The sequence below is a fragment of the Caretta caretta genome, chromosome 11 (genome assembly GCF_965140235.1).
Source record: "Caretta caretta isolate rCarCar2 chromosome 11, rCarCar1.hap1, whole genome shotgun sequence".
NCBI lineage: Eukaryota > Metazoa > Chordata > Testudines > Cheloniidae > Caretta > Caretta caretta.
In genome coordinates this window covers 63,117,104-63,130,411 of record NC_134216.1, presented here as the reverse complement: position 1 = coordinate 63,130,411, position 13,308 = coordinate 63,117,104, and the positions used below count along the sequence as shown (strand labels likewise).

Genomic DNA, 13,308 nt, shown 5'->3' with positions numbered 1-13,308 from the left:
AGTACACAGTTCTAACTACACTATGCATACTACTATTTCCATAGGAGCACTGCCTCATTTCATGCATAGAACGGTGCTCTGGAAATGAGGCACATCTACTGTCACTCTTCAAAGACTGGCCTCAGGCCTCTTCCATGGCATACCGTATAAAATGTGTGGACAGACTGTACTTGGCCCTTATTTGGCTGCCCAGTGATGGGGAGAATGTAAGATGTTTCTTCCCAAATTTACAGGGCCTGAATTAAGGCAAGACAAAATTGAATAATCTTAGAGAGAAATTAAGACCTTTGATTGTTTGAGAATATCAAATAAACTCAGGGGACAAAAAGAAACCCAACTGAGAAGCAGAACAACATAATAAGCAAGAGGGAAATATGGGAGCCAGCAACAGAGATGGAAAAAAATGACAGAAATGTTGTCAAAATATTCTTTGGTGTTAAAAAACACAGTCTCAGTGACAATATATAAATGATCTTTTTCCTTGTCCCAAATCCTTTCTATTTAATTTCTGTGTGCAGTGAAACAAGAGCAGCACTGTAGTATTAATAAATATTTAATTTTGACTGTAAGCAGTCAAGTCTTTGAAAAGAAAAATTAAAACCTTTAGAATACCCTATGGATTCTATACTTTAGGGAACTGCAAAAATACCAACAAATTACTGGAACAAAATCTGTATCCCTTATTTATAGTCTGATAGTCTTAAAATCTAATTCTATCCTTATTACTGAATAGCAAAATTACTAATCCCTAAATTAATGTGAGCCACGTGCGCCATTTTTTGATGGGACCGCTAGAGGCTTAAGAGACTGTTCATTGTGAATAAGGGTGGCAGAATTTAATTTCATGTGAATAGTTCAATTCAGTAAACAAGTACAGGGCACTTGATTTTTATTATTAGAAGGCTGGCAGCAAGAGCAAACCTAGAAACCATTTAGGCCTTATATACTTACACTGAAAACATGAGTCTCAATTTAAACTTTTAAAGAGAGTGAACATGTAAGAGAAAGTGCTGAAGAATGTAGAAGCTTTCAGTGCCACAGATCCTCAGTTAGTACATGTCAAAGTAGTTCCACTAAAGGCAATGGATTCATGCTGATTTACATCAGTTAACGACCTGGCCTTTAATATCTGTCAACAACAATCCTAGCTAAAATCAAGGTGAAAAGAAGTGCTTACAATAGTTTTATTGGGAAAAGTGTAAATACAGTGTTGTCACACTGCTTCTTCCAATTGTTCTAACCTATTATGTACCCTAAGGAATCACCAGGCATGTAATGCTTTTTAGTGAACTGTAAACATCAGCAGCAATTTCATTTTGTATCTTGTTTATTTTATGAAATGTTCTGTTCAGAATCTGGAACAGGTATAGCACAACCTTTACTGTGCACAATTAAGTTCATGTACTCTAACAAAATTAAGTAAATAACCATTGTTACATGACAGTTACCCATATATGCATTATGCACTGGCCTGTATTCTGGAGTTCATGGAACTGGGCTTATTTAAACAGTTCTTCCTAAGAGCTAAATTGTGATTATCTTACTCACACAAGTAGTTCCAAGAAATTTAATAAGATTACTCATGGGAGTGAGGAGATCACAATTTGGTCCTGGTTATTTTCACCCCTATAATAAAGCTATACACTGTAGTTCTAGAAAGAGATGGTTTCATCAAGATTTCACTTCTCTATATTCACCAAGAAATAAACAGCTTGCCATTTGTCAAATATATCTAAAAAAGACTGAGCAGATTAAAAAATCCCTATATTTCCTTTACTTTTGTTAATTATGCCTCTTGTGGATCATGTGACCTCAAAGAGCCCTATTAGTGTTTCTAAGTCAATCAACTCAGAAAATATCCTTCAGAAAGTTTGGCTCTAATTACTGCAGCATGCAAAGGTGGCCCATTTGCTGAGTCTAAAATTCTAATATAATCCTCCAGTTAGACTCATGATTCAGCAACCGCAGTGCTCATTGCTAGTGCTGTAGCTGACAGTTGCTTGAGTCTGTGTAAAAGCCAGAAGGAATAGTTTTCTTGCTTCCTTTAGCATTTTTGCCTGCTCTCCTGAGTAATGTCTTAACAAAACTAAGCAATTCCCTTGATATTCTGCATGAAATGATTTTTCCCAAGGAACAGAGTATAAATTGATACATTAGAATAAAAGGTACTATATTTGAACTCTAATTAAGATCCTCAATGAGGAGGTCAGATTAAGCAAATGGAGATACAGCAACCAAACAAATAGCAACCACATAAAGGGTGAAATTCACCTGGTTTAGAGGGCGTAAAAGTAAGATTTACATATTGTGCTGTCCTTCTGGCCCTCTGAACAGAGGCAAGTTTCATGAATAGTGACTTGCAACTTCTACTATACTCTGACATTTATAGCTATTTTAAAAGTCTAAGAGTTCAGTTAACTTAAACAAAGACATTCTTGCCTTAACATTTATTTTATATCCTTCCTTTCTCTCTGCTATTCTACATCCCAGTAATATAGTAATCTTCCCTTGTGCTATCTAAATCAAACAAAAACTTATCTATTTTTGTTCCCCCATCTCCTCAAAGGACTAGGGTCATGCAATCCTCTCTCTCAAGGGTGAAATTTATCTCTGTCCAAAGCCTATGCACTGCTTAAATTCTACTTTAGCTCTAATTTGAGAACTTAAGTGGTGCATAGGCTTTCTGCTGACATTCTGAAGAGGGGTGAATTTCACTCAGTATGTATTTTTCTGATTCATGGTTTTATAAAAACTCTTGCAAAGAAAAGCCATTGTAAGTTTGTTTACTGACTTTCCATTACAACTTAGTCTTGCACTTTATGCGAAGGACTGGTAAATGTTTAATGAAGAATTTAGTGATGGTGACCTCTGGTGTGGGAGCAACTGAAAAAAATTATACTTTAGAAAGTGTAGCTTTCATCTTTGGCACTTTCGTTTGCGGCTAACTGCCCACACTTTTTACAACTTTGCTCCAGTCATCTGCTGAAGAATCTTCATCAGCTAGACAAGATCACAATTCCTTGAGATATGTGGTAAATGCCTTCTGGTATTTGATAAATATTGTAAAAAACAAAGAAAGTTTGTGTTTTACTGCATTATCATTGTATGGGGGAGAGGGGAATAAGTCTCTGTTATTTAATATATATATGTACCTTCGAAAATTGTGGTTTTCCGTCTTCATAGTGAATCTCCACATAATCGGAGGATAACAAATCACTGTAAAAAAAAAAAGAAAGATTTTGTGTGGTATTTCTTAAAAACAGAAACAAAAATGTAGATGTAATCACTGTAATTTTATGATTTTAGCTGAAATCCTTGAATCATTTTTTTCTAACCTAGGAAATTAAAAGAATCAAGACAGCTGTCTCCAGCTGTTGCATTTTGAGGCACGAAAGACTTTAGACTTGGGGGAATTTGACTCACTGGCTGAATTTCCATTATGTTAGTTTCAGAGTAACAGCCGTGTTAGTCTGTATTCGCAAAAAGAAAAGGAGTACTTGTGGCACCTTAGAGACTAACCAATTTATTTGAGCACAAGCTTTCGTGAGCTACAGCTCACTTCATCGGATGCATACTGTGGAAAGTACAGAAGACCTTTTTATACACACAAACCATGAAAAAATGGATGTTTACCACTACACATTTTTTCATGGTTTGTGTGTATAAAAAGGTCTTCTGTACTTTCCACAGTATGCATCCGATGAAGTGAGCTGTAGCTCACGAAAGCTTGTGCTCAAATAAAGTGGTTAGTCTCTAAGGTGCCACAAGTACTCCTTTTCATTATGTTAGTCTTACATTAGTATGATTTCATTTGTTTTTAATGTATACAATACTTAAAATTAATATAAACTGATTCTATGCATTTTGTTTCCACTGGATCTAACTGACCAATGTATGGTTAGTTTCATTATTGTTTTCAAATAAGTATTATATTTATTATTCATACCAAAACAACACACAGACACAGTGCCTGTCCCAGGACCTTGAAGTCTATAGAGAGAAAAAACATGTTACAGATTATCTATTAACCTTAATCACCCCTCTTCCTAACTATTATATTAGTTCTTTACTCAACTTTCATTTACAAACTCAAACTATTTTAGTAACTCTTTTAACATTTCTTTTCAAAGCCTCTAATATCCTGGCAGGACTATCCCCTATTTCTTTCACATCTCATCTTTTCTCAACTCAATCTCACCCTTTATCCTTCCCACACTTCCTTGCCTGAAAACTGCTTCTCCCTCCGCAAAAGTCCCCATTCTGTCAAAGAGATGAGGAAAAAGAATAAAACACAGCCCTAATACTAGAGGGGATCGTGGGCAGTGGTGAGCTGGAGCTGGTTCGCACCGATTCACTAGAACCGGTTGTTAAATTTAGAAGCCCTTTTAGAACCGGTTGTTCCGCGAGGGGCAACTGGTTCTAAAAGGGCTTCTAAATTTAACCGGCCAAAAGTGGCCCCTTAGGCGCCGACTCCATGGGTGCTCCAGCCCTGGAGCACCCAAGGGGAAAATTTGGTGGGTGCAGAGCACCCACCAGCAGCTCCCCGCCCCGCCCCACCACCGGCCCCAGCTCACCTCAGCTCCACCTCCTCCCCTGAATGCACCACCCCGCTCTGCTTCTCTGCCCCCACAGGCTTCCCGCGAATCAGCTGTTCACGCGGGAAGCCAGGGCGGGCTGAGAAGCAGGAGGCGGCTTCGCACTCAGGCCCAGGGAGTCGGAGGTGAGCGGGGGCGAGGGGGGTGTGAGGAGGACCGCCCGCACCGCAGCAGGTAACCTGGGGTGGGGTGCGGCGCAGGGGAACCGCTCCGCACCCCAGCTCACCTCCGCCACCCTCGGCCTGAGTGGGAAGCCGCCACCTGCTTCTCAGCCCTCCCAGGCTTCCCGCCGAACAGCTGATTCACGGGAAGCCGGGGGGGGGGGGGGGAGGGGCACGGAGAAGGAGAGCGGGGTGGTGCATTCAGGGGTGGAGGCGGAGCGGAGGTGAGGTGAGCTGGGGGCCGGGCGCGGAGCGGGGAGCTGGCGGTGGGTGCTCTGCACCTACCAAATTTTCCGGAGTCGGTGCCTAAGGCACCACTTTTGATGTAATCAGTGGGGGGAGCGGCCGCTCCCTCTGCTCCCCCCCTAGCTATGCTCCCCTGCCCCTAGGAGGCAGAGGGACCTGCCGGATGCTTCCTGGGAGCTGCCCCAGGTAAACAATGCCAGGACTCCCCACCTCGTTCCCCGGCGGGTCCCTCTGGCTCTTAGGGGTGGTGTGGGCACCCACTATGGTGGTCCACGAGACCCTCCTGCCCAGTTCTGGGGGCAGTCAGGGGACAGGGGTAGATGGGGCAGGGGTCCTGGGGGAGGTGTCAAGGAACGCGGGGGGTTGGATGGGGCAGGAGTCCCGGGGGCAGGGGTGGGCAACGACCTTCTCCTGGGGTGAGGAGGGAACCGGTTGTTAAGATTTTGGCAGCTCATCACTGATCATGGGTGTAGTGGAAACATGCTGGCTACTCCAACAGCTAAAGACTTGGGTGCCAGAGGGCTGGCTCCACTCATGGAAAGAGGGGCTTCTGCTTCATGTAGTGTTTGGGGGAGTGGGAGCAGCATTGGTCCTGGTGTTCCCAGACTGCCCTGCTGCCACTGCCCAGCAGATGAGAAGGGAACCATAAAGGGGTATTCTCCTATCCCCACCAGCCCTTTGTCTCAGTCTATATATCTGGGACAGTTTCAATGCCCCAACCACAATGAGTTAGAGCTCAATCCAACAAGACTTTGGGCACTTTGGCCCTTATAAAGTAAAGCAATTAAACATATGTTTATAGCACTTCTCACATGCTCAGTTATGCAAATTATGTGAGACAGTGCATCATATTGATGGACAGCATCCGAATCATCTTGCACTGTCTCCCAGTGCTAGCATCTCCCCAATGCCTGGCACAAGTTTCTGCCTCACTGTGCCAAACGACACTAGCAAACAGCCTAGATAGTATCTGAGCTCTACTTAGTAAAGCTGGAGCCACATCAATATGCACTACAACCTTTTGGAATCACTAAGGAGAGGCTTAAACATCACTGTCTCCAGTGGTTTGTGGTCTGATTGTATTATTTTACAGGGTGACCATATTGGTAGAATCACTCTACCCCAATACCGCAGCCAATCATTCTTTTTCTAATTGGATGTACCCTTCTGCAGTTTCTACCAAAACTCTACTGGTGTATGCAATCGGCAGCTTCTGCAACACAGCTACCCTTAGTCCCTTCTTGGCTGCATCACATTGTAGTGTCATTCGTTCTCCAAGCCGGTAGTATTTTAACTTAGGGCATCTGTAATAAGTTTTTGCTTTCTTTCAAATGCTTGCTGTTTTGGCATTGACCAGTCTCATCCCACATTCTGCCTTGAATGTTGATCTATGAGATCTGTCACTGTTGCCAAATAAGGACAGAATTTAGATAGGAAGTTTAATTACTGCTCTAAATTACTTGAGGGTGAAGCAGGTACCGGATCCAAATATAGAGGACGACCAAAAGGTGCCCCTTACTCCACCTGTCTCCCTTAAGCACAGCTCACTGGAATGCAGAATCTGGTCCATCATCTGGGTCTACTGGCCAGAGCACTCTCTTCGCACAGGATACATATGCAAAGGCTTGGAAATTCAGTTTGCAGTGTCTCAGAAACGTAAATGAGGCCCAAACTGCAACTCGGCAGATTTTCTCTACCAAAGAATGTGTCCATTGCAGATGTTTTGGATCTGGGCAACATGGAAGGAAGACATATTCTTTGCAAGGAGGAAAGGACCTTGAATATTAAGCCAGGGAGTATTATCTTTTCATCATGTAATACACAGGGTACTGTTCTTCACATATTCTACTAGCAGAGGTGCTGATGACTGTGAAGCAGATTTTGTTACAAAGAAAAGCATGGATCTATTGAATTCTAGGGCTCAACAGGAAGAGCAGTATATGCCTAAATCACAAGATTCAGGTCCCATCCAAGAAAGATCAAGATATGATTCCTGATCCTCAAAGACTCATCCTCCTTTTATGCCATGAACAAAATATAAATGCTTCGTATCCTACAGTTGAACCTAGAGTTGCAAACTGATCAGTCAACCACACACCTCATTTGGAACTGGAAGTACGCAATTAGGCAGCAGCAGAGACAAAAACAAACAAAAAAATCAACCAAATACAGTATACAGTTAAACTACTCAAAAAAAGGGAAAGCAGCATTTTTCTTCTCCATAGTAAAGTTTCAAAGCTGTATTAAGTCAATGTTCAGTTGTAAATATTTGAAAGAACTATAACATTTTGTTCAGAGTTATGAACAACCACCATTCCGGAGGTGGTCGTAACTCTGAGTTTCTACTGTATTCTGAAAGGCCAGAAGGGCTGTCCTCAATGCTAAGAAATGTATTTGTTTCCTATCTGAGCTGGACCAGGTTCCCTCAGCTATAAGGTGTTCCTGATCACATCCATTTTGGTAATTTTTTATTTGGAATAGTGAATTCTGTCTTTAAAGTCAGACTGGATTTCGAGAACTACCATTTAATGGAATATCAAACTGTTGGGAACCCACACCCTCCCGTTCATTACATCTGGAGAGTAATTCTAGACCTGGAGCATAAACCTCATCAGTTTCCTCATATGCAAACTGATTTCAGGAAGTAATCCTGTGCAGGAGACTATGAGACTTGCCATTTGGAAAGCCAGTCTAATGGGAAGTGCTCCTGAAGCTTTGGTTGATTCAAGTGCGAATCTTGCTGATTGTCTCCTCTGTGTCATGATCCACAGGCCTTGAACGCAAGTCTGCAGGGTTCACAGGAGCAGCCATGCTCCAACCCTCTACTTGGCCTACTGACTACTGCTTACCCAGGTCCAGACCCAGTTTGAGGCTCTGCCCCAGAGGTCCTTAGCACACAGAAATTTCTTTAAAAAATAAATTTGTTAGTCTCTAAGGTGCCACAAGTCCTCCTTTTCTATTAGCTCTACAGGATACATTAACTTCATCTGCACGGCACATAGCAATGACCATATAGGATGGGATTTTCAAAAATGTCTGAGGGTATTAGGCATCCAGTTCTCACTGACTTTCAATGGAAATTGAATATCTGACTCCATTAGCCATTTTTGAAAATCCCACCAAAAGTCTTTAATCTTCAGACGAAAACTTTTCCATATCATTTTGGAGTACTGCTTCTGGATTAATTTTATATCTCATATTTGTAGATGTAATTGGACTTTGTGGCAAGAGTCCGTTTGGTCTAACTGTTGAGCTTATAAATGCCACTGATTCCCGGTGGCACCCTAACTTTACCTGCTATGCTGCTGCTGTTTCAAACCAAACTGACCTGAGCACCACTAACAAAGTGGGTTTAATAATTTCTCTGAACCCTTTTTCTCACTACATAACTCAAATGGTAAAACAGAATGATACAAAGTAAAAAATTTGCATAAGGAAACAAAGGATCAGGCCACACACTTACAAAGTCATATTGAATCCATATGCATATATTAAGATTGCACAATGTAATTAGTAATTACACAGAAAAAAAAACTACATAAAAAGAATGTTAAGGTTGCAAAGTCAAGTACTCAAAAGTTAGAAAATGTCAGAATTGAGGTCACTCATGCAGCCTTAAGGGAGCCATGTTAACGCTCCATAGGCAACCACAGTTCTGGCATTTTCTGCCACTTTAAAACTATTCTTTTAATGGAGGGGTGTGTGTGCGCGCATGCACAATTTCCTTGGGTTTTAGAACAGCAAACTGAAAAAACAAATTATATCATGTGGCATTGACACCCAGATAGGCCATCATCATGGCTGTAACCTTCAAAGCCACCCCACAGACTTCCGTCACATGAACTAATGGAGTAACTGACAACAGTAGCAGTTTCTCATCCTCTATGTGGAACAGCCACCAGAGGGGAAGAGTCACATGCTTTGCTGGGGATTCCACAGATATTTGCTGATAACACAAATGTTGAGACTGAAGACTCTTTGGTTCATTACTGTTTCTATGGGGAATATAATTTAAATGGTTACAGACTCTTTTGCACGTTCCCCTCAAGCCTGATCCCTTGTACTCTCATTCCTTCCAGCCTGTCCCTGCCTCAGTCCTGTCTTCCCCCAGCCCCAAACCAACTCCTAATTCCAGCCTATTCATGTAGACAGTCCCAATCTCAATTTCTCTGGACTCTTCATCCCAGTCAGTCTTATTGCCCATCTGAGTCCCAGTCTTCCCCACTATCCTAGCTCCCAGTCCTACTTTTCCTCCATAAACTCCTCATCAGAGTCTCCCTGACCAGCGAGCCCCAGTCCTCCCACCAGCCTTCTCATCCCATCTCAGTCTCTCATCCACCCCACACTGTTCCTAGTCGGAGACTCCCTCCTCAGGCTCCTGGTCCCAGTCTCCTGCCCCATTCCCTCACAGCTCTTCATCAGATCTCAGTCTTACCGTCCCCGGCAGCTCTGTTTCCACTCTGGGGTCCCAGTCTTCTTGACAAGCCAGTCCCCTCGTACAGCCAGCTCCTAACCTTCCTCTCCCAGGCTCCTTATCCCAACCTAGTCTCCCCACCACTTCTTCGCCCAGTCCTGTTCTTGTCCCTCTCTGCATTCCTCCTCCAGAACATGTGGGCCCAACAAGAAACTGGAAACCTCTTGCAGTTGATGCCTGAAGCCAAGGGCAAAGCTGACAGAGTCTGGAATTGTGGAGTATCTTCTATGACAGATCAACCTGGGCATCTGGCAATGCCTCACTCAAGGTGCTAAGCACCATCAAATCAATGTGTTAAAGCACCAAACTTAAACATGGGTTGATTATAGCAGTACACTGATCAGGATGAAGGATGCCTCAAGGTGCTGAGGCATAACTTTGCAGCCTCTCCCATCAAATCTACATTGTTAAAAGAGGTACTGGCACAGATGGAATGTTTGACAACTAATTTAAAAAGATCAAAGCAAAGTACACACCATGAATTTACCTATTAAGTCTGACATTTCAAAGTTAATCATTTTTATTTATCCTATCAGAATGAAAATTGTCAGGATTTTTTTTTTAATTCAGAAAAACATTTTTTTTAAATCCTTTCATAGCCCTGGTCTGCACTAGGACTTTAGGTCGAATATAGCAGCATTAAATCGATGTAAACCTGCACCCGTCCACACGATGAAGCCCTTTATTTCGACTTAAAGGGCTCTTAAAATCGATTTCCTTACTCCACCCCTGACAAGTGGATTAGCGCGTAAATCGGCCTTGCCGGCTCGAATTTGGGGTACTGTGGACACAATTCGACGGTATTGGCCTCCGGGAGCTATCCCAGAGTGCTCCATTGTGACCGCTCTGGACAGCACTCTCAACTCAGATGCACTGGCCAGGTAGACAGGAAAAGAACCCTGAACTTTTGAATCTCATTTCCTGTTTGGCCAGCGTGGCAAGCTGCAGGTGACCATGCAGAGCTCATCAGCACAGGTGACCATGTTGGAGTCCCAGAATCGCAAAAGAGCTCCAGCATGGACCGAACGGGAGGTACGGGATCTGATCACTGTATGGGGAGAGGAATCCGTGCTATCAGAACTCCGTTCCAGTTTTCGAAATGCCAAAACCTTTGTCAAAATCTCCCAGGGCATGAAGGACAGAGGCCATAACAGGGACCCAAAGCAGTGCCGCGTGAAACTGAAGGAGCTGAGGCAAGCCTACCAGAAAACCAGAGAGGCGAACGGCCGCTCCGGGTCAGAGCCCCAAACATGCCGCTTCTGTGATGAGCTGCATGCCATTTTAAGGGGTTCAGCCACCACTACCCCAGCCGTGTTGTTTGACTCCTTCAATGGAGATGGAGGCAATACAGAAGCAGGTTTTGGGGACGAAGAAGAAGATGATGATGATGAGGTTGTAGATAGCTCACAGCAAGCAAGCGGAGAAACTGGTTTTCCCGACAGCCAGGAACTGTTTCTCACCCTGGACCTGGAGCCAGTACCCCCCGAACCCACCCAAGGCTGCCTCCTGGACCCAGCAGGCAGAGAAGGGACCTCCGGTGAGTGTACCTTTTAAAATACTATACATGGTTTAAAAGCAAGCATGTGAAAGGATTACTTTGCCCTGGCATTCGCGGCTCTCCTGGATGTACTCCCAAAGCCTCTGCAAAAGGTTTCTGGGGAGGGCAGCCATATTGCGTCCTTCATGGTAGGACACTTTACCACTCCAGGCCAGTAACACGTACTCGGGAATCATTGTACAACAAAGCATTGCAGTGTATGTTTGCTGGCATTCAAACAACATACGTTCTTTATCTCTCTGTGTTATCCTCAGGAGAGTGAGATATAATTCATGGTCACCTGGTTGAAATAGAGTGCTTTTCTTCAGGGGACGCTCAGAGGAGCCCATTCCTGCTGGGCTGTTTGCCTGTGGCTAAACAGAAATGTTCCCCGCTGTTAGCCACAGGGAGGGGGGAGGGTTGAGGGGGTAGCTACGCGGTGGGGGGAGGCAAAATGTGACCTAGTAACGAAAGCACATGTGCTATGTATGTAATGTTAACAGCAAGGTTTACCCTGAAAGAGTGTAGCCACTGTTTTATAAAGTGTGTCTTTTTAAATACTGCTGTCCCTTTTTTTTTCTCCACCAGCTGCATGTGTTTCAATGATCACAGGATCTTCTCCTTCCCAGAGGCTAATGAAGCTTAGAAAGAAAAAAAAACGCACTCGAAATGAAATGTTCTCCGAGCTCATGCTGTCCTCCCACACTGACAGAGCACAGACAAATGCGTGGAGGCAAATATGTCAGAGTGCAGGAAAGCACAAAATGACCGGGAGGAGAGGTGGCGGGCTGAAGAGAGTAAATGGCGGGCTGAAGACAGGGCTGAAGTTCAAATGTGGCAGCAGTGTGATGAGAGGAGGCAGGATTCAATGTTGAGGCTGCTGGAGGACCAAACCAGTATGCTCCAGTGTATGGTTGAGCTGCAGCAAAGGTAGCTGGAGCACAGACTGCCACTACAGCCCATGTGTAACTAACCGCCCTCCTCCCCAAGTTCCATAGCCTCCACACCCAGATGCCCAAGAACGCGGTGGGGGGGCCACTGACCAACCAGTCACTCCGCCAGAGAGGACTGCCCAAAAAAAAGAAGGCTGGCATTCAATAAATTTTAAAGTTGTAAACTTTTAAAGTGCTGTGTGGCATTTTCCTTCCCTCCTCCACCACCCCTCCTGGGCTACCTTGGTACTCATCCCCCTCTTTGTGTGATGAATGAATAAAGAATGCATGAATGTGAAGCAACAATGACTTTATTACCTCTGCAAGCGGTGATCGAAGGGAGGAGGGAAGGGTGGTTAGCTTACAGGGAAGTAGAGTGAACCAAGGGGCGGGGGGTTTCATCAAGGAGAAACAAACAGAACTTTCACACCGTAGCCTGGCCAGTCATGAAACTGGTTTTCAAAGCTTCTCTGATGCGTACCGCGCCCTCCTGTGCTCTTCTAACCGCCCTGGTGTCTGGCTGCGCGTAACCAGCAGCCAGGTGATTTGCCTCAACCTCCCACCCCGCCATAAACGTCTCCCCCTTCCTCTCACAGATATTGTGGAGCACACAACAAGCAGTAATAACAGTGGGAATATTGGTTTCGGTGAGGTCTAAGCGAGTCAGTAAACTGCGCCAGCGCGCCTTTAAACATCCAAATGCACATTCTACCACCATTCTGCACTTGCTCAGCCTGTAGTTGAACAGCTCCTGACTACTGTCCAGGCTGCCTGTGTATGGCTTCATGAGCCATGGCATTAAGGGGTAGGCTGGGTTCCCAAGGATACATATAGGCATTTCAACATCCCCAACAGTTATTTTCTGGTCTGGGAATAAAGTCCCTTCCTGCAGCTTTTGAAACAGACCAGAGTTCCTGAAGATGCGAGCGTCATGTATCTTTCCCGGCCATCCCACGTTGATGTTGGTGAAACGTCCCTTGTGATCCACCAGAGCTTGCAGCACTATTGAAAAGTACCCCTTGTGGTTTATGTACTCAGCGGCTTGGTGCTCCGGTGCCAAGATAGGGATATGGGTTCCGTCTATGGCCCCACCACAGTTAGGGAATCCATTGCAGCAAAGCCATCCACTATGACCTGCACATTTCCCAGGGTCACTACCCTTGATATCAGCAGATCTTTGATTGCGTGGGCTACTTGCATCACAGCAGCCCCAACAGTAGATTTGCCCACTCCAAATTGATTCCCAACTAACCGGTAGCTGTCTGGCGTTGCAAGCTTCCACAGGGCTATCGCCACTCGCTTCTCAGCTGTGAGGGCTGTTCTCATCTTGGTATTCATGCGCCTCAGGGCAGGGGAAAGCAAG

General features: G+C 44.4%; 1 protein-coding gene and 1 long non-coding RNA gene across 11 annotated transcripts in view; one reads left to right on the top strand and one right to left on the bottom strand.

Annotated features, from left to right (window-relative positions):
- Positions 1–13,308, bottom strand: part of ADAM23 (ADAM metallopeptidase domain 23) — a 181,748-nt gene that overhangs the window by 105,597 nt on the left and 62,843 nt on the right. For all 10 annotated transcript variants that reach the window (XR_012664448.1, XR_012664449.1, XR_012664450.1 and 7 more), the window contains exon 4: positions 3,153–3,216. Coding sequence is in view for 7 of the 10 variants with exons in the window: in XM_075118099.1 (XP_074974200.1) it covers positions 3,153–3,216 (64 nt within the window). In the remaining 3 variants the exon portion in view is untranslated. The remainder of the gene's footprint in view (positions 1–3,152; positions 3,217–13,308) is intronic.
- LOC125645217 (uncharacterized) lies at positions 2,791–12,138 on the top strand. Its single transcript, XR_007359245.2, has 2 exons — positions 2,791–3,032; positions 11,602–12,138. It is a non-coding gene; the product is annotated as an uncharacterized LOC125645217 (long non-coding RNA).